This window comes from Moschus berezovskii, chromosome 27 (assembly GCF_049115385.1).
Source record: "Moschus berezovskii isolate FMDL1 chromosome 27, NW_MosBer_1.0, whole genome shotgun sequence".
Classification (NCBI taxonomy): domain Eukaryota; kingdom Metazoa; phylum Chordata; class Mammalia; order Artiodactyla; family Moschidae; genus Moschus; species Moschus berezovskii.
In genome coordinates, this window is record NC_142486.1 from 40,127,620 (window position 1) to 40,152,145 (window position 24,526).

The 24,526-nt window shown below is 51.7% G+C and overlaps 1 protein-coding gene across 1 annotated transcript; it reads right to left on the reverse strand.

Moving 5' to 3' along the window:
- Positions 1-3,793: 3,793 nt before the first annotated feature.
- On the reverse strand, positions 3,794-8,435 carry PRSS22 (serine protease 22). The gene is made up of 6 exons (XM_055409274.2): positions 8,299-8,435; positions 7,711-7,737; positions 7,115-7,286; positions 6,378-6,655; positions 4,883-5,040; positions 3,794-4,298 (listed from the first exon to the last, which is right to left on the reverse strand). Exons 1-6 carry the CDS (start codon positions 8,378-8,380, stop codon positions 4,038-4,040), a joined length of 978 nt encoding a protein of 325 aa, XP_055265249.1. The 5' UTR covers positions 8,381-8,435; the 3' UTR covers positions 3,794-4,037.
- Positions 8,436-24,526: the final 16,091 nt, after the last annotated feature.

Genomic DNA, 24,526 nt, shown 5'->3' on the forward strand with positions numbered 1-24,526 from the left:
GTTCCTAAACTGAGCAGTTGGAAGGAAGGACGGTTGCCTTGTGTTGAGATGGGAAATTCTATCAGTGGAGCAAGTTTGAGAGGGAATATCGGGATTTGTTTGGAGTCATAATAAGGTTGAGGTGGGTAAATGATATGATATGTACCAGAGGATGTTGAGTATTTGAGTGGACATGGAGGGAGAGAACTCTGGAGTCACCTTTATGGATGGTGGGCAGAACTGAGAAGCCAGACGCTATCACCCAGGGATACAAGGAGGTGAAGGAGCAGAGAAGCCCCAGCACTGGTGTTGGGGTATCCACCATGGAGAGGGTGAGAAAATGAGGAAGAATCAGCAAAATAGAGTATGTTCTGTAAAAGCGATTATTCCCCACTCAGCATGAATTGAGACAACTGTGTCCCTGAAAACCAGTATCTGCCCTGGTTTGTCTGTGCGAGATTGTTTCGTGGCTGCTGAGAGGAAATCAGACCCACGCGCCCATTGGGTCAAGGTCGAGAGGTGATGCAGGTGAACTCGGCCCCCACAGTCTGACACACGCCGCTGTCCCCCGCGCCCTGGTTGCGCTTTTACTCACTAGCTCACTGCCAGCCTGCCTGGCGTTGTCACGTGAGGTCTAAGGTTGCAGGCTTTGAAGGTCCTACCCACAGCCCAGTCACAGTTCCCGTGAGCTACTTTGTGACACTATGAGCACATCCGCCTGGGCACCGGGCAAAGTTTGGCTCGAAGCTGGGAAAAACCATTCTCTCCACCTTCATGTAGAAACCCACACTCCCCAGGCAGTCTGGGGAGCTTGGGGAGATGTTGCCCTTGGCCTGGAGACTGGTGAGCTCATAAGGGCACCATCAACAGGGGCAACGATGAAATCGCTCCTTTAGTTGCCGTCTCTGGCTGCAGCACTCACTGGGAGGCTTTGAGCAGGAAAGGGAGTGAAAAGAAAAAAATTGCTCTTTTAATATGTATTTATTTACTTACTTTGTATTTGGCTGTGTGGGGGCTTAGTTGCCCTGAACCAGTATCCCCTGCCTTGGTAGGTGGATTCTCAAAAAGACTTGATAATTTGCTCTTGAGTAAGCATGACATGAAAACCTGAAACTAACAGGGGCACCCACTGAAGGTACAAAGCCCTTGTGGGCAGCTGTGAGCTCAAAACCTTTATAATCTGTTTCCATAACAACAGAAAGAGTTTTCTGTAAAAAGCCAAAATTTTTCTGTAAATCTAAAACAAATCTGTCTTCAAAAACAGAGAGTCTGACAGTGGTGTATCAGTTTCAAAAGCATTTAGCTGCAGTAGAAGAATATCTGACCAGCAGCGGCTAATAACACACAAGAAGGATAGAGGCAGATTCTCAACCACGTCCTCACACCCGCAGCTTCTGAATCTTTGTTCACTGTCAATTTAGCACATCAATTCATCGCCTCATGGTGATAAGATGGCTGATAAAGGCTAGGTATTACATCTGCGTCTTAGAAGGAGGATGGTGGGAAAGGATCATGCCAGCTGAATAGGTCCCTTCTATCAGAACAACAACAACAAAGTCTTCCCAAGAAACCACCCATCAGATGTCTGCTTCCATGGTGACCTTGCAGGAAAATTTGGAAGGGAGTATCTAGCTTTTCCAGTCTCTTTGGTAAAGGAAGCAAGGGAAGGGCATTGGAATGGGTTTTGCCTTAGCCAAACAAAGGAGTCTGCCACCAAGGGGGCTCAAAGGTGTGGCCTTCTCAGGGGCTTCATTTGAGACGACATTGGAGGCAGGGGTGGAGGGTGGCGAGGGACAGGACGTGGAGGGAAACAGAGGCATGAGGAGCCAGGGGCCAGAGAACAGAGAAGCAGACAGAGAAAGTGTAAGGGGTCAGGGACAGGGCGTGGGGGAGCAAGGCGCAGAGGGAGAGCCTGGAGGACAGAGGGGACACCGAGGCAGGGAGGAGGGCGACGGATGAGGTGGTAGAGGACTGAGCCCAGAGAGGCGGGTAAGGGGACGAGGGAAGCATGGTGACAAGGAGGGACCAGGTCACAGAGGGAAGGGGCCACACCTGAGCCACCTGCTCGCTTCCCGGGCTGGTTCCCAGGCCAGATCAGCGTTTGTTTATTTGCTTAACATTTCTTTATTTATTTGGCTGGGTCAGGTCTCAGTGTGTCCACTGTGACACACGGGCCTCTCTAGCTGCAGCACACAGGCTCTAGAGTATTTGGGCTCGGTAGTTGCAACATGTGGGCTTAGTTGCCCCGAGGCATGTGGAATCCTAGTTCCCCAGCCAAGGATCAAATCCAAGCCCCCTGCATGGGAAGGCGGATTCTTAACTACTGGGCCAACAGGGAAGTCCCAATGTGTGTTAATAAGAGCAACCCCACAGCATTTACCTCGACCTGATATTAACCAGATGTGTGAGTGGGTGCCAAGTTGACTCAGTCATGTCTGACTCTTTTCCACCCCGTGGACTGACTGCAGCCTGCCAGGCTCCTCTGTCGATGGGATTCTCCAGGCAAGAACACTGGGGTGGGTTGCCATGCTTTCCTCTAGGGGATTTTTCTGATAATCCAGGGATCGAACCTGAGCCTCCTGTGTCTCCTACATTGCACCCAGATTTTATACCACTGAGTCACCAGGGAAGCCCAGTATTAACATGGGGGTGATTAAAAAAAAAATGAACTAACGTCTTAAAACAGTGCTGCCAGTAAAGGATACCTACCTACCAACCATACCGGCACTGCCTTCTCAAGCCCACTGCACCGAAATTTTTCATCAGGGACTCTGAGGCAGCCATGCATCTCTGTCTCCTGCATGGCTGGGCCTACGTGTCTTCCTGTTGGAGAAAATCTCTCGCACACACTCATCAAACCAACCACCCAGCCCTCTCTCTGCATGCTGGGAAGCCTGGGTGGGGCTGGCACAGGGTCCCAGAAAGGATTCGGCCTCCCGGGCCCTGGGAGGAAGGGCAGGCGGTGGGAAAGGGGAGCCTGTGTGAGCACTAGCTGGTCCCAGGCAGACCCCCTGGTGACCTAGGACTGGGCTCCCAGCCCCACCCGGGGTGGGGGCAGCTGAGGTGACTCAAGACTCCCCCCCAGCCCCCAAGCAGAGACTTGCTGTCTCATTGTTTTTCTCCTTCGTCCTTCTGAGGGAGGATTCAGAGAGTCGGCAGTGAGTCACTTGGTGAGTCAGTTTCTGGGAGCCCTGGCTGCCTCAGCCCAAATCTGAGACACCTGGTTCTGCGGGGCGGGCAGAGGGGGATACCCCACTCTCTTGTGTGTTTAGGGTGTTCTCCCAGCCAGCCCCATTTCAGAAATTCAACAGACAGGTTGTGGGCCTGCCTGGCCCTGCAGCCCCCACCTAGCTTTCAGGTGACAGAGCTGAACCTCCTGTCTCCTCTCCCTGCTGGCCTCCCTGGTGGGAGGGGGTTATGAAAGGACAGTGCAAAGGTCAGAGGTCAAGATGTTGACTCCTAGGTGGGTAGGACACCTGGCTCCCTGGCCAGGCCACCATCCAAACTCCTACCTGCCTGCCCCCATTTTAACCCCAGCTGGACCCCTGCTGACCAGTGTCCCCATACCCAGGGGAAAAAAACAGGAACCGGGGAATAAATAATAAATAAATGGGTTTCTCTGGTGGCTCAGATGTTAAAGAATCTGCCTGCAATGCTGGAGGCCCGGGGTGGATCCCTGGGACAGGAAGATCCCCTGGAGAAGAAAATGGCAATCCACTCCAGTATTCTTGCCTGGAGAATCCTATGGACAGAGGAGCCTGGCAGGCTACGGTCCTTGGGGTCGCAAAGAGTTGGACACGACTGAACGACTCAGAACGGGGAATAAATAATTTATTGAAGTTGGAGGAATAAATAAGATACGTGAGTGCGGTTACAAATAACTGTAAAAAGCATTGACATGTATATACACAAAGGCGCTCGGGCCTAGGGGGTGGGGCCTGAGCCCGGGGAGGGGCGGGGCCTCCCGCGGAGGCGATCCGGCGCCGGGTCGCGGGCGCCCCCCAGAGGTAGACGGCTTATTTACAACGGAGGAGACGGCACGAGGTCTCCCCTGGTCCCTAGTCCGCGCCGCGCTGGTCTGCCCCTCGAGGGCGCCGCGCCCCCAGGGCCCAGCCCCGGCGGCCTGCGGGCCCGCCCCGCTGCGAGCGCCCGCGGAGCTGCACCCCCTGCACGATCCTCTGCACCCAGGAGCGGTGGGCGGCCAGACTGATGTAGACCCCGGGCCGGTTGCGCTCCGCACAGCCCTCGCCCCAACTGATGACGCCCGCCAGCAGCCAGGTGCCCTCGACCTGGCACATCAGGGGGCCTCCGGAGTCGCCCTGCGGAAAGGAAGGAAAGTGAGGGGCCCGCGTGGGCCAAGGGGCACCCGCGCAGCAGCAGGTGGTGGAGGGGCCATTTCTCCAGACCCTGGGAGTTGCGGAGCCCTAACTAGCGCCCCCGGGGGAGGGAGGGCCCCCTTCATAGGCTCACTCCTGGTGAGAAAAGTACCTCGTGCTAGACCTGCTCCCTCACAGCCCTGGAGGAGCGAGAGTTGTGATCTGCCTCACTGATGAGGAAACCACGGCTCAGAAAGAAGAGTGTCTCAGACGGGGTGTGCAAGGTCCCACAGTCCGCCATCCTCCTCCCTGTAGCCCGCTGGGGGGGTGTGCCGGGACGATAGCGCCCCATCCTTGGATGCGGCTCCCTGAGAATGGGGTCAGGCACACCCCATTCTCACCGTGTCTCACCATGTCTGATGTGTGAACAAAGGCAAGAACCGCTGAGCCAGACTGGGGCCGGGTTCTGTAGGCATCTCTCTGTCTAGGGGGACTGCCAGGTCAGGGCAGATTCTAGATGGAGGCCCAGCAAGGCGAGGGGTGATGGAGTTGAGTGGGGCAGGGCCGGGAAGGAGGCGGGTGCTCACCAGACAGGCGTCGCGCTCCCCCTCCAGGTAGCCAGCACACAGCATGTCCTCGGTGATGGCGCCCTGCCCGGCTCCCCGCCAGTACAGGCGGCCGCAGGTAGCCGAGTCGATGATGGGGACCTTCAGCTTCTGGAGGGTCTGAGGGTGGGGCAGGGGCACTAGGAGCAGAGAGGAGAGAGTCAGGCTTGGGAGGCTCTCCTGCTGGCCTCAGTTCCCTCCAGCCCCCTTAACACCATTTCTCAATGGATAAATGGATCAACTCTGTTAGATTTGGCCACGATGCCTGCAGAAAACCCAAATTCCAGGACTCCACTCTGGACCTACTGAATGCTAAAGGAACGTGCAGCCTGAAATTCTGAATCTTTAATGAGATCTCTGATGCCCACAAGAAGGTTCAAACCAATGACCCTGCTTGTCCCTTCTCAGGCACTACTTTATCCAGCTTGAGGATGGCTACAGACTAATGGCCATTTGGTGCTGAATGTTATCAGGGCTTGAAGGACCTCCCCGTCCCCTAGAGGAATTGTAAACCCTAGGGTAGGTTGGTCTGTAGACTTTCCCCAGTCCATAAACCCAGCTTCCACAGGAGCCCCTAAGAATGACCATGGGGAGGCTGGCTGAAACTTCAGTGTCAGTGGGAATCCCCAGATGGCCAAAATGGTGTCATTTCTCTTAATTCTTCTGAAATCTGGTTAAAGGCCCATTTTCTTACATTTTGTCCTTTCTTAGTCTCTCCTCTCTCCCTCTCTCTCTCTTTCTACAAACACACATTACAGCTTTTCTGCTTCTTACTTTCTAATCTGCTTTGTGTTCTAGATGAGGTTTTCCAAACTTCCAGACTTGGTTTGTCAATTATATTTTACCCTTACGGAGAGTGCATTTTATCCTGGGAATTTTGCCTGCAATTGTGTCATGATGCCACCAGGGGGCACCTATTTCCGACTTGGAATCTTAGGACTGTTTTCATATTCCACCGATTGGGCTTGGCCCCATAGAAATCTCTAGTGTGTGTGCTCAGTCACTAAGTGGTGTCTGACTCCTTGCAACCCCATGGACTGGGGCTCGCCAGGTTCCTCTGTCCATGGGATTCTCCAGGCAAGAATACTGGAGCAGGTTACCATTTCCTTCTCCAGGGGATCTTTCCAACCCAGGGATCAAACCAGCGTCTCCTGTGTCTCCTGAATTGGCAGGCGAATTTTTAACCACTGAGCTACCTGAGAATCCCCAGAAACCTTCTATCAGTCTTTCCTATATCACTTCATAGCTTGGTTGATCTGGCAGTCAGAACACAACCAAAGTTACCTTTAAACTAGAACTGATCTGAAGTTGTCCACCTTGGTTTCTAGATCATCACATCTCTGGGCTGCAGACCATCTTTTTTCCTCTGGATCATGCTCAGCCCCTGGCCTCTGTTCTTTGCCACCACTGGGACCTGTATCTCCCAGTGTTTGCTACCCTCAATCCCCACCCACCCCCGCCCCGGAAGAAGCCGCACCTCCATCGTGTATGCTCCCCCAGCCGGCAATCCAGCAGTCGGTGTCCGGAGAGAGCTGGACAGTGGAGTCGGGCAGGCAGATGGGCAGGACGCGCTCAGAGAACTGGATGGCGTGCTCCAGGCGCACCAGGGCGATGTCAGCGCGGGAGCCCTCCTTCCAGGAGTACACAGGGTGGGGCTGTGCCCAGGCGATACCCACCTCCTGGGACCTCTGGCCAGGGTTCCCCAGCTGCCAGGCCCCCAACAGCACAGAGAACTGGGTTGGTTTGTCCAGATTACTAGAAGGAAGAGGGTGGGGGTGGCATCAGCCAGGAACTGCTGGGTGGCCAGGAAGGGCCTGGGAAGGGTTTCTGGGGAATGGCACGCACATGAAGGCCCCTGGAGCGCAGAAGGGGGGCTGCCCTGGTGGCTTAGTGGTAAAGAACCCACCTGCAATGCAGGAGACAGGGGTTCGATCCCTGGGTCAGGATGAACCCCTAGAGAAGGGAATGGCCACCCACTCCAGTATTCTTGTCTGGGAAATCCCATGGGCATTGGAGCCTGCAAGGCTATAGTCCATGGGGTCACAAAGAACCAGACAGGACTGGGCACACATGCACTGCGTGCAAAAGAGGCTTCTGGGTGGAAGCCAGAGCTCTCCGGAGGGACCCAAGACCGGACAGAGGCCTGGAAACCGGGGCTGGGTGGGCACCCTGGGGTCCGGGAAACCGAGTGGAGGGGCGGGCGGGCGCACGTACTCCTTGAAGCAGTGGGCAGCCGTGAGCACCCAGCGGCTGGTGAGCAGGGAGCCCGCGCAGTGGTGGGTGCCGTTCTTCCGGATGCTCACGACCCAGGGCCACTCGGCGTCCGAGCTGGCCTCGCCCCCGACGATCCGGTTCAGCTGCAGGCGCTTCCCGCAGGCTGGGGGTCCTGGCGGGAGGGGGGGTTCTGTCACACTCTGGGCACCGTCCGTGCCCCTTCCAGCTCCCCTCCCTGCTTCAAGGCCTGTGCCCTGCTCTCCCTTCAACCCGGCCCGGCCGCTGCCTGCCCTGACTCTTCTGCCCTCTGCCCTCCCCGAGCTGGGCACTCCATCCTGTCCCCCGGTCCTTTCACCTGCTGGGGCAGCTCAGTCACCCTCCAGCTACACACACACACACACACTGACACACACACACCCCACCTCTCCTCCTTGACCCTCTGGGCCTCCTCTCCTGCATTCCTTCTTCTCCAGTTCAAACCCCCTCCTTCCCCACTGCCCACTCCTGGCCTGCCCCCCACAGACAGACACACAGACACTGCCCTGCCCTTCAGGCTTCCTCCCTCCCCCGCTTCCCTGAGGTCACCTCAGACTCACCAGCCGTCTTGACAGCATCCAGGGTGGCTGAGGGCAAGAGAAAGAAAGGGTCAGGCCGGTGGAGGGGCTCTCCCGTGCCCTGCGATCCTCCCTAGTGGCTGAGTCCCCGGCCTTGGGGTCGCGCTGCTGGGTGGGGCATTTCCCGGAGCCTGGGCAGGGCAGGCAGAAGCCTCAGGCCTTGGCTGTGAGTGGTGGCCTTGGCCTCCCTGTAGCTTCGTGTCCAGCCTGTGCCCTGGGGGCTGTGGGGGCCAGGTCTGGGGTGGGGGTCTCACTGGGGGTGAGCATGAGAACCCCCTCGCAGGCCCCAGGTCCAGATGCTGCCTCCCCAGCAGGGGACCAAGGAGACAGGAGTGGAAGGGAAAAGGGTAAAGAAGAAGCCGAGCCAAGAGCTCTGAGCGCTGACCGGGCCTACGGTACCTGCAATGTCGCCTGTGCTTCTCACGGCTGCGGGGGAAACTGAGGCTCAGAGCAGACAAATTACAAAGCAGAGACAGCAGAGGAGAGGAGAGAAGGGACTCAGAAGGGCCAGGGAGGAAGTGGGAGGTGGGCAGTGGGGGAGGCCCAGGCCGGGGGGCCTGCAGGACTCACCTGGAGCGGCCAGAATCAACAGGGAGGCCAGGACCCCGAGGCAGCAAGCCCCCAGGGTGGGGGGAGTCGCAGGAACCACCATGGCGTGCCGACGGGAGTGCCCAGTTCCCCCGCAGGCCGCCCCAGGTTTTATCCTGGGAGGCGGAATGCCGTCGGACCAGTCCCCCGAGTGAGTGGCGGTAGGTCACAGGGAGGGGTGGGGCTTCGGAGAGGAAATAAGCCGTTAAGGAGTCTGGGGGGTGGGCTTCCAGCTGTGCCCTCTACCTGGGCCCTGCATTGGGGCTCTGCAGGGGCAAGCGGGGACCCTGGGCCCCGGGGTCTTGACTGGGGGGGCGGGGCAGAGGAAGGCCCCCCAAGCTTGAAAGGGAGGTTGTCCCTGCACCGGGTGGGGAAGGGAGATGCTGAACCCTGCGGACCAACCGGGAAGCTGGGTGTGGGCTGTTGGGAAGGCCCCGGGGCCTCGGGGAGGTGGGGGCTGGCGAGGGGCTGCCAGAGGCTCCCTAACGGGCCCTGTGACTCAGCGGGAGACCTGGCCCAGCCTGGCTCTGGATCCCGTTAACCCACTTCCCGAAGACCTGTGAATCAGGCCCCCAGGAGCCGCCCATCCCGGGCCCACCTTCCTGTGGGTCCCGTCACTGGGCAGCCAGAGGACTCATCTCACCTGGATATCCGGGACGCCCAGGTGGGGCAGCAAGCTGTCCAGGTGGCCGAGACGGATGTGGCTGCCTGTGGAGGCCAGGAGGCCCCACACACCCCCAGCCCCTGGTTTCCCGGGACCACCGCCCCCCACTCCTCACTGGGGTCAGAGGGCTGCTGGGTGGCGCTTGAGGGGGAGCCCCCAGAGTGGGGGTGGTGTTGGCTTCCCTGAGGAGCCCCCACCCTGCAGTCTGCCCCCCAGACACCCGCACACCAAGCAGGAGGAGTGGGGCTGTCTCCAAGACAGACTGTGTATCTCTGACCTTCCGTCATTTCATCCACGAACTTTGCGCTGGCCCTAGTTGTGAATGGACATAACAGCAGGTAAACCAGTCCATCCTAAAGGAAATCAACCCTGAATATTCATTGGAAGGACTGATGCTGAAGCTGAAGCGCCAATACTTTGGCCACCTAATGTGAAGAACTGACTCATTGGAAAAGACCCTGATGCTGGGAAAGATTGAAGGCAGGAGGAGGAGGGGACAACAGAGGATGAGATGGTTGGATGGCATCACCGACTTGATGGACATGAATTTGAACAAACTCCAGGAAATAGTGAAGGACAGGGAAGCCTGGTGTGCTGCAGTCCATGAGGTCAAAAAGAGTCAGACCTGACTTAGCAACTACTCTGTTTCATCAACTATGCTAAAGCCTATGACTGTGTGGATCATAACAAACTGTGGAAAGCTCTTAAAGAGATGGGACTACCAGATGATCATACCTGTCTCCTGAGAAACCTGTATGCAGGTCAAGAAGCAACAGTTAGAACCCTGTGTGGAACAACTGATTGGTTCAGGATTGAGAAAGGAGTACGACTGGCCTGCCTGCTGTCACCCTGTTTATTTAACCTCTACACGGAGCACATCATGAGAAATGCCGGGCTGGATGAGTTAGAAGCTGGAATCGAGATAGGCAGGAAAACTAAGGTCATGGCATCTGACCCCATCACTTCATGGCAAATAGCAGAGGAAAGGGTAGAAGCAGAGACAGATTTCCTCTTCGTGGGCTCTATAATCACCGTGGATGGCGGCTGCAGCCATGAAAACAGCAGTAGCCACCTCCTTTAATCTGAAAAGTCTCTATTATTATTCCCATTCTGCGGATGAGCAAACTGAGCCCACTTAGGGAGGTTAGTGACTTACCCAAGGTCTCCCAGCTGGTGAGTGGAGGAACCCAGAGGTGAACCCCGTTTCGGAGCCCGGTCCAGTAGACGGACCAACCGGGGTCAGAAGTGCTGGGTAGGTGGGAGCCCAGGGGAGGCACCTGATGTTGGCAGGGGACGAGGGCAGCGAGCGAGGGCTGCCCAGAAAGGAGGACCTTGAAAGGGAGGCTGAGACTTCCCTGGCCATGCAGTGGTTAAGAATCTGCCTGCCAATGCAGGGGAAACCTGTTCGACCCCTGGTCCTGGAAGATCCCACATGCCTCGGAGCAGCTAAGTCCACGAGCCACAACGACTGTGCCCTCGCGCCCTAGAGCCCACGCTCTGCGACAACAGAAGCCACGGCCTTGAGAACACACTGCAAGGAAAAGCAGCCCCTGCTCGCCGCAACTGGAAAAAGCCCATGCACAGCAATGAAGACCCCACACAGCCAGGAGTAAATCATTTTCCTCTTTAAATGGGGGAGGCTGAAGGAAAGGCTGGAATTGACCCTGCAGAGGCTGGGGATGGGGGCCGCGGGGGAGGGAAGCCCAAGGCTGGGGGAGAGAGAGAGGGAGTAAGTGCCTGATGGGTGTGTCGGGGTGCTGGGAGGGCTTGCTGTGAGGGTCCTCAGTGGGCAGACTACCCACCAGGGCTTCTCCCAACCCCACGGCTTAGCCAGCACACATCCTGCACCCCACCAGAGCCTGCCCACATTCTCGGGCTGTTAGTGCTTCTGAGAGCCTGAGAGATTCCCTGGAGATGGTTGGTACCAAGGACCCTGCTTCAGTGGGGCGGGCAGGAGGCAGCTCAAACCTGGGTCCAGAGGTGCCCTCCTGCTGCGTGGAGGCCCTTGCCCCATTCCACCCAAAGACAAGGCCAGGGTGGGGCGCCCGAGTCTGAACTGCCCCTGGTTGACTCACTCACCTCTGTCCCAGGATTGGGGGCAGGGAGACTGCGGGGAGACAGGGTGGCCCAGGTGAGCAGCACCTCCGCTGGGATACGGGCCGCAATGCCAGTGGGGTGAGGGGAGGGCGTTCCCCCCGGCCCCTTCCCCCATCCGCTGTCTGTCCTGGGTCCACCTCTGCGCCCCTCAGCCTCCCCCAGCCCACTCCCTTCCTGCAACTAAGGCGGTTGGCCTCCCCAGCTCACCCCACAGGCATTTACTGGGCACCTGCTGTATGTCAGGTCCTGGGCTGACATCAGGTCCTACCCTCAGGCTGCACACATCTCCCGGGGGTGGGAGGCAGGGGATAATGACAGCCCGTGTCCTGGGCCGATGGGCACAGAGGCCTTGGATGGGGGTAGGAGGGAGGGGGTGGAGGGTGTGGACCCTGGAGGGCCCTCCTGAGGGCGGGTGCCCTGTGCTGCGACTCCCAGAGGGAGGGATGGTGAGAGGGCTCCCCACGGACCTGGGTTGGTACTTGGTGCCCACTGGTGCTCAGTGGATGCTTGTCGAGTGAATAAACAAGCGAGGGAGACTTGAGACTGGAGAATTCCACTGGGGACCGGCCGCGCCACCTCCTGCCTCTCCAGTTCCTCTCTGTGCCAGCTTCTGCCATTCTGCTCCACTGCCCACGTGACCCAAGGGGCAGGCATGTGCCCCGAGCTGTTGCTGTCCTCGAGACAGGGTGTCCAGGAAGATGGGGAGAAAAGGAAGTCCAGAAAAGCCAGTGGAAAATTCCTGGCACAAATCCTGGAAAAAGGACCCCCAGACCGGCTCCCCAGTTCCCAAGGAATGGAGCCCTTGGCCTGATCCAGCATTCATTTAAACAGAATATTCATTGAGTCCCCACCCCGACCCTGCTGTATGCCAGACGCATGCCAGGCAATCTGGCTGGGCATCTCTTCGCTGCGGCTGAAGACGGATGGGCTGCCCACCCTGCCACCCTTTCTCCGTGTCCTTTCCAGGCTGTCTGAGGGCCACTGGTGAATTTGCAGGGAGCTGGGGGTGGCAGGTAAGGGCTTCCCTGGTGGCTCAGAGGTTAAAGTGTCTGCCTCCAATGCGGGAGACCCAGGTTCAATCCCTGGGTCTGGAAGATCCCCTGGAGAATGAAACGGTAACCCACTCCAGTATTCTTGCCTGGAGAATCCCATGGATGGAGAAGCCTGGTAGGCTACAGTCCACGGGGTCGCAAAGAGTCGGACACGACTGAGCAACAGAACGGAACGGGGGTGGCAGGTAGGGCGGCAGAGGTACCCGAGGGCAAGCTGCCGGAGCCAGCAGAGCTCAGTGAAAAGAAGTGACTTGTGCCCCACCCCTCCCCCAGCATCTCAGCTGTGGGCACCTGCCGGGCAGAGCAGACATCCCTTGATGTGATCAATAATGATCGGGGGTATCCCTTCAGTATCCAGTGAAGTCTACTGAGCACCTGCTGCGATACAGCCGTGAACAATCCTGAAGCCATCCTGCACCTGTGGCAGAGATGCTGGGGGAGACGGAAGAAGAAACATGAGCGAATGAATTGTTTACTCTAGTAGCTGCTCAAGTCTATGGGCAAAACCAAAGCTGGAAGGCGCTCTGGTGAGGGGGTGGGGATGGCAGGGGGTGGGAGGGGGAATGGGAGGCAGGGGGGCGGGGGGCGGTTCTAGTCTTAAGTCAGGAGCCCGGGACAGTGCAGCTTTGAGCTGAGGCTGGCAGGACAGGGCCAAGGTCAGAGCCCATTCCAGCCACAAAAGGGGCCAACTCAGAGGCTCGGGTGAGACTTCCCTGGTGGTCCAGTGGTTAAGACCTCGCTTGCGAGTGTGGGGAGCACAGGTTAAATTCCTGCTCAGGGATCGAAACTCCCGCATGCCACATGGCCACAGAACAAAAGCTCGGGTGGGTGGAACTGGGGGTGGCCCGGCCTGGCCTCCTGGCCTCCCCGTGGAGGTGACACTGAGCCTGGCTCCAGAGGACGCACTGGGGACACTAGGAGAAGAGGTGGGAAGAGCGTTCCGGGGTAACAGGCCACATGGCTCAGGGCACAGAGGCCAGGTCCTCGTCGACCCACCTGAAGGAGGGAGCCTTGGCTTGGGGGCAGGAGTCCCACAGACAGAAACTCAGCAGACAGTGCCGGCCACGGGACCTGCTCTCCCCTCTGGGGCTCGTTCCCACGCCGTCTGACTCTGAGTTTGCAAACTGTTCCGTGAGGAGAGGCTGGGTCTCTGAGCTGGGGAGGAGAGCCTCGGGGGTGGGGTGGGGACCACACTGAACTCCAGGCAGGCCACTCAGCTCTGAGACCAGCATGGCTGCACAGCAGGGTGGAATCCAGGCCTCCAGTCAGACCTTCACTGTTGTGTTTGTTTTGTCAATTGGCCAAATCCACACTAAAAAAAAAAATCTGGAGGTGTCCCTGGAGGTCCAGCGGTTAAGACTCCACGCTTCCAATGCAGGGGGCACAGGTTCGATCTCTGGTCAGGGAACTGGATCCCCCGTGCCACGTGGTGTGGCCAAAAAAGCAAAGAAATCTGTGTTTCAACCAGTGCTGCTGTGAACACGAGTGTACAAGCTCCTGAGTCCCTGCTTGCACACTCACGTCCACAGCAGCCAAAAAGGTGAAACAACCCAGCGTCCACCAGTGGATGGACGCATAGAGAATAGGTGGCCCATTGTGTCCTATGCAGCATGAAAAGGAAAGACGCGCTGACAGCCGCTGCAACACAGACGAGCCCTGAGGGCATTGTGCCAGCCAAATGGGCCAGCCACAGGGGACAAGTGCTGCACAGTCCAGCAGCCTGAGGCCCCGAGAGCAGCGACATTCACAGAAAGCAGGGGGCGGGGCCTGGGGCGGGGGGAGGGGCATCGGAGTTTGAGAAGATGAAAGGGTTCTGGAGAGAGGGCTGCCCAACACTGAACGTAGGTAATGCCATCGGCTATACACTTGCACGTAGTTAAAATGGTAAATCTCCTGTATATTTCACTACAGCTGAAAGATGGAGAAAGAAATCTGAGTGTCTACCTTTTCATGAACCTCAGGAGCAGTGGCAACACTGGCCCCACTAGGCTGAAAGGCCTGAATCCATCCCAACCACCCCCACCCCTGCACTCTGTGGTGCTGGTCAGGCCCTTGTGACTTTGGGCATCTCTGCTCTCGGAGGGCAGGGCCTGGGACAGAACAGAAGCTCTGTCCCCATTGAGTGATGAGTAAGCTCCCAGGGCAAGCAGAGCACTCTGAAGGAGCCAGGGACACAGCAGCAGCTTCTTCCAACCAGGCCTCAGTTTACCCATCTGTGTAGAGGGCCTTTTAGCACCGCCATGCCTCTTATGATCCTGCAGGCAAAGGGCTGGTGGCTGCACTGGGCTGAGTGCCGACTGAGCAGTGGGCAGACTCTGCAGTCTCCAGGCAAGGTTTTCTGGGGGCACTAGTGGTTTTGAGGAACATGGCCTGGCTGGTCTCAGGGACACTGCTCAGTTCAGTTCTGTTCAGTCGCTCAGTCATGTCCGACTCTTTGCGACCCCATTGGCTGCAGCACGCCTGGCTTCCCTGTGCATCACCAAACCCCAGAGCTTACTCAAACTCATGTCCATTGAGTCGGTGATGCCATCCAACCATCTCATCCTCTGTCGTCCCCTTCTCCTCCCACCTTCAATCTTTCCCAGTATCAGGGTCTTTTCAAATCAGTCAGTTCTTCTCATCAGGTGGCCAAAGTATTGGAGTTTCAGCTTCAGCATCAGTCTTTCCAATAAAATTCAGGACTGATCTCCTTTAGGATGGACTGGTTGAATCTCCTTGCAGTCCAAGGGACTCTCAAGAGTCTTCTCCAACACCACAGTTCAAAAGAAAGTATCAGTTCTTTGGCGCTCAGCTTTCTTTATAGTCCAACGCTCACATCAATACATGACCACTGGAAAAACCATAGCATTGACTAGATGGACTTTTCTTGGCAAAGTAATGTCTCTGCTTTTTAATATGCTGTCTAGGTTGGGCATAACTTTTCTTCCAACGAGCAAGCGTCTTTTAATTTCATGGCTGCAGTCACCATCTGCAGTGATTTTGGAGCCCCCCAAAATAAAGTGTGCCACTGTTTCCACTGTTTCTCCATCTATTTGCCATGAAGTGATGGGACCAGATACCATGATCTTAGTTTTCTGAATGTTGAGTTTTAAGCCAACTTTATCACTCTCCTCTTTCACTTTCATCAAGAGGCTCTTTAGCTCTCCTTCACTTTCTGCCATAAGGGTGGTGTCATCTGCATATCTGAGGTTATTGATATTGCTCTCAGCAATCTTGATTCCAGCTTGTGCTTCCTCCAGCCCAGCGTTTCTCATGATGTACTCTGCATATAAGTTAAATAAGCAGGGTGACAATATACAGCTTTGACGTACTCCTTTCCTGATTTAGAACCAGTCTGTTGTTCCATGTCCAGTTCTAACTGTTGCTTCTTGACCTATATACAGATTTCTCAGGAGGCAGGTCAGGGGGTCTGGTATTCCCATCTTTTTAAGAATTTTCCACAGTTTGTTGTGACACCAGCTGACATTTTGTCACCTTCCCAACCAGGACACCCTTCCTTCTTTCTAACACACTTCTGAACTGTCCTGGGAGCTCAGGTGTTGTTGCAGAAACCAGTACTCAAGAAACCAAGCACCACACTCAGAAAGTTGGAGAACTCAGGTTTATTACACCGGCGGGCCCAGAGGAGTTAACACTCCAAGCTCTGAACCTTGGACAAAAGGGTTACAGAGATTTTATACATGAACAGGCATGATTAAACGGTTTTTCGGGTTTGCAGGGGTTGGGCGATTGCAAAGAGCAGGACAAGGGTGAGTGAGATAATCTCTAGTTTCTAGCATTGTGAGTCCCCACTTTCTGAGACCTATGTGATACAGACTTTGCAAGGAGCAAGCTGAGTTACAGAGACAGAAGGAGCAGGAAGTTATGTAAAATTTTACCTTTTCCTCTTCATTCCCCCCGTCTTGCTGCTTCTGTCACTCACAGAAAGTATCATCTCATGTTTTGGTAGGACGTTCAGAGCTCCCTATCGTTAAGGGGGCTCCATTGAGCTATTACCATTTGTAACTTTATGGATTCAATCAGAGGTTATGAACTGGGTAACTGCATTGACAATACAAGGGTCAGAGAAGAGCATGGAGAGAGGGCTGGTTAAAGGGAGAGGCCTCGATGCCCAGCTCCAGATGTCGTTCCAGTTATCCCAGGAATTTGCTAGTTCCTCGCTCCTTTTTATGATTTGTTCCCTTAGCTGTCGGGCCATGTCCCTGACTATTCCTGATTGGTTTACATAAAAGCAACATTCTTCATTTAAGAAGAGGCAGAGTCCTCCCTTTTCAGCTGTCAGTAGGTCTGCTACTGCTGCTGCTAAGTCGCTTCAGTCATGTCTGACTCTGTGCGACCCACCAGGTTCCGCCGTCCCTGGGATTCTCCAAGCAAGAACACTGGAGTGGGTTGCCATTGCCTTCTCCAGTCAGTAGGTCTAGCCCTCTCCCATTCTGTAAAACCACATCAGCCTGGGAGTCTAGTTGGTCCTGTAAGGCCACTGAAGAACTGGCTACTCTCTCAATGTCGTCTGGGAAGTCCTTGGATAGTGTGTGGTAGAAGGTGGTTGATGAAGCAATTCCTCCTATTCCCATGCCTATCCCAGCCGTGATTCCCAGACCAACTAGTAGGGGTATAAACTGGCTGGCTCTTTTTGACCACGTATGTGCTGCAGAGGTACGGTGAGAGTCTGGTTGTTAGGGCCAATATTCACCTGCGGAGTGAGGAAAGCTGAGGTGCAGATACCCATCCAATTGATAGGCAGACGTAAGTAAGCATCTGTCCCACAAAGAAAAGGCCTTGATGGGGCGGCACCATATTATTGTGTTTGTGGGAGGATGAGTGGCTCACCTTTTAAAGTTTGATTGCATTGGTCCCTGGCTAAATTGCCTACAGGTTCAGTTCCTCCATCATTTGTAAAGCATTCTGGAGCCTTTTGAGTTAACTCAATTGCCCTTAAGACTGGCCCTTGTAAGGGTGGACCTACAGAAGTTCCCATGGCTGTTGTATTATTCGGTGGTACTGAAGGAGCTAAGTACCATGGAGCTCCTAAAGGATAAGCAAAGCCAGCAGCAATCCCTGACCAGCTGGGGGTTGGTGTCATTAACAAGGCAATGAGTTGCATTGAGAAGCTGGTACAGACAAGGATCTCAGGGGGAGTTAACTCTGTAACCTGGGTCATACTGCCAGCAGGCAGGGCCTGATTTTTTAGGGCAAAGCAGGTCCGTGATTTCGTTTGTCTGCATTATTGTCCCGTTCCAGTAGGTTTTTCCATTTATTTGGCAGACAGAAACCTGTTTTGGCTTGTAACATCTGCGTGGCATTTGGGGCATGATGGCAATGCCATGGTGTCGGAATACCGCCCAGGGTTTGGATCCTCTGGTGGGGGAAAGGTAGCGGCAGTGGGGGCATGACTGGAAAGCATTTTTGGCACCCAGGCCCCTGGATATACATCATATGGTTATGAAGGCAGTAGGTGATTGGCCTATAGGATTGGCTATCTATACGTTGTTCTAGCTGATGGTTAAGTAAGTGATTTTCCAAGGGTTGACTGTAATGCTGACAGGTGCATGATGGATAAGGAACGGCACCATGTTACACCAAGGGACCCCAAAGGGCTGCGAGCAGCCTGCATGGAACAGATGACTGAACACTAGCAAAAGGTTTTCCCCCGTCTTTGGGTTGTCACGGCCATAGCAAGGAGCCTGTCGTGAAGGGGTCAGCTATACTGTGAGCAATTTAGTTAGTAGGGAGAATCAATCATAAAAGACATCTAATAAGAATGAAGCTTCCCACTCTGATGAGATGACAGACAGCTGACCGCAGCTTCTGACCCAAATCCCAGTCCTGGGCTGCAACTGAAGCTAGTCCTATAGTGAAGAGCACAGCAATAGTAGCAATCAGGGGTAGAGCCAGGGGTGACAATGAAAATCCATTGATATTCTGATAGCTGGATCCTCAAGCTTCTGCCGTGCGTTGACCAGCCAGCTGCCGAAGTGTGGCTGGAGCAAGGCTGAAGAATCATCATGCTTTTGCCGTGCGTGGGCTAGTCAGCTTCTGCAGTAACTAGAGCAGGGCTTGGCATCTTCCGTGGGTGAGGGCTGTTGTTTGTTTTTGGAACCAGACCTTGAGGAGGTTTTTGGGTCCTGAACTGCTTTCCAGCTGTCATCACAGGAAGCCGCTGCCTTCTTGACTCTGGTGTGGTGGGTCCAAGAGATGATGCCTGTAACTTTAACAGCAGTAGGGCTTGCCAGGACGATGGTGTGAGGGCCTGTTCAAACTGGCCGAAGTGTGTGTTTTTTTTTTCTAATCTTTAACCCACACCTCATCTCCTGGCTAATAGGGATGAAGCCAACTGCCCAAAGGAATGGGTGTCCTTTCTAAGGTTTATCGGAAGATATGGTTGAAGACTTTTCCCAGGGCCTGGAGGTGTCAGGACATCTCCAGGTCAGCTAGTTTGTTGGTGGTCTCCCTTGAGCTTTTCTATCTCGGGAGTGGTCTCCCATATAAGATCGCAAAGGGAGAATAGTCTGAGGACCTTGGGGTGCATTTACGGAGGGAGGTGAGAGAGCACAGAATGAAAAGGCAGCTTGTTCCAGCACTGTCTGGGTGTTGCCCGGGGGATATTCTTGTACTACTGTAGCGGGAATTACTAATAATGTACTTTCACAGTCTTGAGAAATTTCATAGAAATATCACCTGGAAAAACAGCCTATATCAAGAAACCATGTTGATGATATATCAACAATGATGAAAACCATTTTTCATGTTTTTCTTAGAATAATTGCCTTGTTACAGATCCCAAGGCCAGACCCAGAAGGGAGTATGACTGGGGTCACGAAAGCATGGACCTTGGAACACCGGGTCGGCATCGGGCATGAACGCTGCCCACGCACTTGCTGATCATCCCCGAGACTTTCCCAGGAGGGAATGGCCTGGGGTGAAGACAAGCGGATCTGGACTGTGTCAGTGTAGTGTCTTGGGAAAGACAGATCAAAGAGAATTTTGCAGTCTGCAGTCAGGAATAAAAGCTGGACACAGAGTGGACTCCGTACCTCAGTCCAGTAGAGGCTGCAGATCCCCTGACCCATTGCACCAGATCTCCTGTTCCCTTTTCATTCTTGTCACACGCTCCTGGACCTTTAGGGTAACAATTGCCTGGAGCCCAACACTGGGAGGGAGCCAAGACCGCTACAAGCGAGAGTGAAAATACAGCGACTCAGAACCTGGGACGGTGGAGAGGCCCCTGAAAATTCCCACTGCTACGTCCTCAGGCACTTAACCAGGGTTAAAATGGGAAATGTTGGGAGTGCAGGACACTATTGCCCATATATTTGTCTATTAAGACAGCTCTTGAAAGCGGGAGGCGCTTCTATTAGTGAAGGGCAATTATTAGAATTGTTACAAAGTGAAGTCACTCAGTCGTCCGACTCTTTGTGACCCCATGGACTGTAGCCTACTAGGCTCCTCAGTCCATGGGGTTTTCCAGGCAAGAGTACTGGAGTGGGTTGCCATTTCCTTCTCCAAGAATTGTTAAAAGCAGTGGATAAGTATTGCTGCTGGTTCCCGTCAATAGGGGCCTTAGATTTAAAAGTCTGGGAAAAGGTTGGAGCCGAGTTAAAGAAAGAACATCCCTGTTTCTATTTGGAGTACATGGGCATTAATTCAGTCAGTACTGGAACCTTTGCAGACTTCTGATTCTTTTGATGAAAGCGATGATGACTCTTTTGAAAAAACCTCAAAATCAATATAGCGAGGCCAGTCACCAAATTATGTTCAATCAAGGTTATATACCAAGATTGGGACTGGGCAAAAATGAAAAGGAAGAATTTATCCTTTGCTCAAGATTTCAAACTGCCCTCTTTTCCACCAGTGGCCCCTGCTCCTGTTAATCTGCCTCCGCCCACCTATACCTCTTAATTGGAAAACTGATCACCCTGTGTGGATAGAGCAGTGGCGTCTAAAACAAGAAAAATTGGAGGCTTTACATAAATTACTTAATGAACAGCTTAGCAAGGGACATATTATTGAGTTCTTTAGCCCCTGGAATTCTCCAGTGTTCATTATACAAAAGAAATCTGGTAAATGGGAAATGCTTGCTGATTTGAGATCTGTTAATGCTGTTATTGTTGCTTTAATGGGTGCTTTACAACCTGATCTACCTAATCCTAATATGATACCAAGAAATTGGCATTTGTTTGTTATTGATCTCAAAGATTTTTTTACTATTCCTTTACACCCTGATGATCAGCCTAGATTTGACTTTTTGGTTCCTTCCATTAATTTAAAGGAGCCACATAAAAGATTTCAATGGACTGTATTACCTCAGGATATGCTTAACAGCCCCACTATTTGTCAAATTTTGAAGCCAAGGCTTTACAACCAGTGCAACAGCAGTTCCCTCATGCATATATCATTCATGTTCACCAATCCATGAAATGCTAATGTACAAGACAGTCCACGGTTGCTAAAAAAAAGTAAGACGTGTGTTTTTAATAAAAAGGTATAAGGAATGGAATTACATTCTATTAAGGAAAAAGGAAGTACTTCTGAACTTACAAGTGGCTGTTCTCTAAACGGGCAAACGGAGTGATGAATACAGAAGTGTGAAAAAGGTTTGTGACACGTGGAAGAGAGTTTTGTGCATGATACAAGTTTCTTAAGACATTAAACTGCCTTTGAAATCTTTTATTGTTACTTTGACTAAGTGAATAACTATTGTTTCACAATGAACCTGGAATTTGATTTTCTCTTCCTGTTTTAAAAAAACAAAGTCTTCTTGGAATATGGCTTTTGATAACAGACTATGTAAATTTCTTTGTCTTTAAGTGATTCATACTTGCTTTTAAAATCTTTTTGTTACTTTGATAAAATGAATGAGTGTTATTTCACAATGATCTACAGAAACTACGGCACACATAGACAAAGCTCATTCTGCTTCTACAAAATTAACCCCTCATCAGAAAATTTAAAATGAATAAAAGATGGCTATAAACCAAACAGTCGGGGCTATGGGAAGTCCAAGACGGCCACTTGGCTTTTCCCAGCTCCCTGACAAACCTCACTTTTATTTGATAGAATAATGCCTTTCCTGGCTGTAGGGTTAACATTTCACAATGAAAAAAAAAGGTTAAAATACATTTTCTGTGATCTCCAGTGATTGGAACATCCACTTTGCTAGACAGGTTGTACAGACATTGACAAAAAACTTCACAAACTTCTTGGAGACTATTGTTTTTACTGACGTCCTCGGTCATCAGGCAAGGACCACAAAACAAAGGGATTGGTTACCTGAGATTGAACAGACTGCTAAATATGACTACAATTTTCATGACTTTTTGTCTGACATATTGCTGGCTTCTAATCTTTGTTTTCAGATATAAAAAAGCTCTTCTCCTCAAGTCACTGATGATTTAAAACAGTTTAGTGATTTACACCTGTAAATAAAATTAAAACATTTTTCTGTTTTCGCTGCCACATCCCTCCAGAAATTAGAAACATTTGGGTTCTGAGCAGCCTCATCAAGGTTAAAAAAAAAAAAAAAAGACTGTCTCCAGACATATACAAAAATCTCAAGAGTATACTGGGGAGCTCGAAAAGAAATATCCACCCAATTGATGTCAGGCCTATGACATCGAATGTTTCACTAAATCTTAAGTCCTAGTTTTGTTAATTAAGACCTGTATTTACTAAGACTCACTTCTTAGATAATTCTTTACGATTATGTTACATTGCTAACAGGCTTCATTAAGTTAAATTAAAAAGGACATTCATTAACTTAAATTTAAAAGGACACTCTAAGTTTGTTTCTAAAACTTAGCTCAGTAACCGGTCTTTAAATAAAAATCAGATGCTCCAGAATCTACAACCAGGAAATTAACAAGCTATAGTCATTTAACAAACTAAGTCAGATGACTTAAAGATGTCACTGGGCTATACCTAATAAAAGTTCTTGACTTAAATTCTTCCTTATGATTTTACTATTACTGCTAACTATACTGTTTTCTACATTGCCTGTTTCAAGGAGTGCTGTCCCTGACATTATCGAAGGTGTGACTGATACAATGATAGTGTACAGTTCCCTGTGAAGTACTTCAACGATCTCTTCATATCTTCCTTTGGTAAACTCTCTTCTGTACATAGGACTGTTGATACATTCTCTCAATTTATATGGACCACTGCTCACTCCAGTGAGACTACAGAACACATACAAAGACGTTCATATGCTTGTTTTGCTGCCATAAAGCCACCAAAAACTAAAAAAACTGATAACAGCCCTGCTCATACCAGCAGAGCATCCCAACAATTTATTAAAATGTGATCTATAAAACCTACTGACATTCCCTATAACCCACAAAGACAGGCCGTAATGGAGAGGGCTAGTCAATCACTTAAACATGCAATACAAAAGCAAAAAGGGGGAAACGCCATAGGACAATAAACAATATTGAATAAAGCTTTATCCACTCTTGATTTTTCAATCTTTCGACACAAACTATGGAAACAAAGCTGAGCGACACTTTCAGGCTACATCCACAGAGACAACTAAGCCTGTGATTTGGTGGCAAGCTCCACTAACAAATGCTTGGTCACCAGGAGAGGTAATTACATGGGAAAGAGGGTTTGCTTGTATCTCCCCAGGAGAAGGCCTAGAACTGTGTGGATTCCAGCCCGTAGAGTAAAACTGAGCAGAAACAACCAGTGACTCCAGAGAATCGCCCATGGTAATACTCACCCTGACAACCACCACAGGGAATATACCCCTGGTTTCGGCAGAAGCAAAGAATTATACTTATTGGGCATATATACCTAACTCCCCATTACTAAAACCCATTGACTGTGGGGATTCTATGATCCCCATTTATGTTAATGGTTCTTCTGGATACCAGGACCTGAAGATACACACCTTCCTCTTGTTTAAAAAGAGGAAGGGACTCCCTTCAGTGTTATTTATGGGTATGAATCCTGGCCAATTTGTGTAGGACCAGCTACAGATTCTTAAATTATCTATGCAAGCCTGGCTGTCCACTAATTCTTTAAATCATAACTATACTAACGTTCAACTACATTTTCTCTCTAGTCTGGGTTTTGCTTATGATGACTCAGAACCCAATAATGACACGAAATCAGACAGACCTTTATGCGAGCATCGCAAGCTGTGGACTGAGAAACAAGATCGTATTCAGTGGAATAATTGCCACGGGACTGAGGGAGTAATTTTGATTAATGGTTCCTATGGAATTGTATGGGACTGGTCCCCCAAGGGGTATGCAGTCTCTAATTGCTCTCAACAAAATAAGTCCTGCAATCCTCACAAAAGGCTGTGTGGGCAGGTGCATCAAATCTTTGACCACACTAATATTACCACTCATTCAGATCATCCAAATATATGGCACAGTAGTGGCATGTCACCCCTCTTCCCACAATTGGATCAAGGAAGAAGGCAAGGAGAGATTTGGAAATTGGCTTTAAGTCTTAGAAAACTCCAAATTTGGGATGGACATTATTCCGATAAAACTAATCATTCATTGACATTTAACATCAGTGCAAACTGGACATTTTCTATTTAGGTTTGTGTGAGAGATCGTTGAGGTGAGGTGAAGTCGCTCAGTCGTGTCCAACTCTTTGCGACCCCATGGACTGTAGCCTACCAGGCTCCTCCATCCATGGGATTTTCCAGGCAAGAGTACTGGAGTGGGTTGCCATATATGCTCCTGAAAGGAACAATTTCTATCAATGAAAGTGTACAAGAACTTTCGTGCCAGGATTACAAATTATGTACTTGCTTAAATTCTTCACTTTATAATCCTAATTACTCACTTGTTACATTAAGAAGGAGATTGGGAATATGGCTTCTAGTAAATCAAACCAGACCATGGGAAGGCTCCCCTGAAATACATGCTCTTTTAAAGGTTGTAAAGAAAGGACTGCAATGTTCCAGAAGGTTTACTGGGCTCCTCATGGCAGCTATTGTGGGAATTACTGCTCTAGCCACGACCGCAGCAGTAGCCAGGGTGGCTCTGCATCAAACTATACAAACGACTCCTTTTGTACAGCAGTGGCACCAAAATGCAAGTTCTGCCTGGGGAAGTCAAATCCACAGAGACCAAGAAATTAATGAATGATTGACTGATTTAGAAAATTCATTTCTCCTTCTAGGGGAGGAAATATAAAATTTTAAATTTCAAATTCATCTTAAGTGTGATTGGGATATTTCTTCATTTTTTATCACACCTCATAAATATAATCAAAGTGCATATCCTTGAGATCAGTTATCTAAACATTTGAGAGGACATGTTCGTAATAATCTATCCTTAGATATTTCCCAATTACAGGCTACTATTTCTAATACGGAGAATGTCCACTTACAATTACTCCCAGAAACTGATTTATTTAAAGAAATTGAGGAAAGCTTACA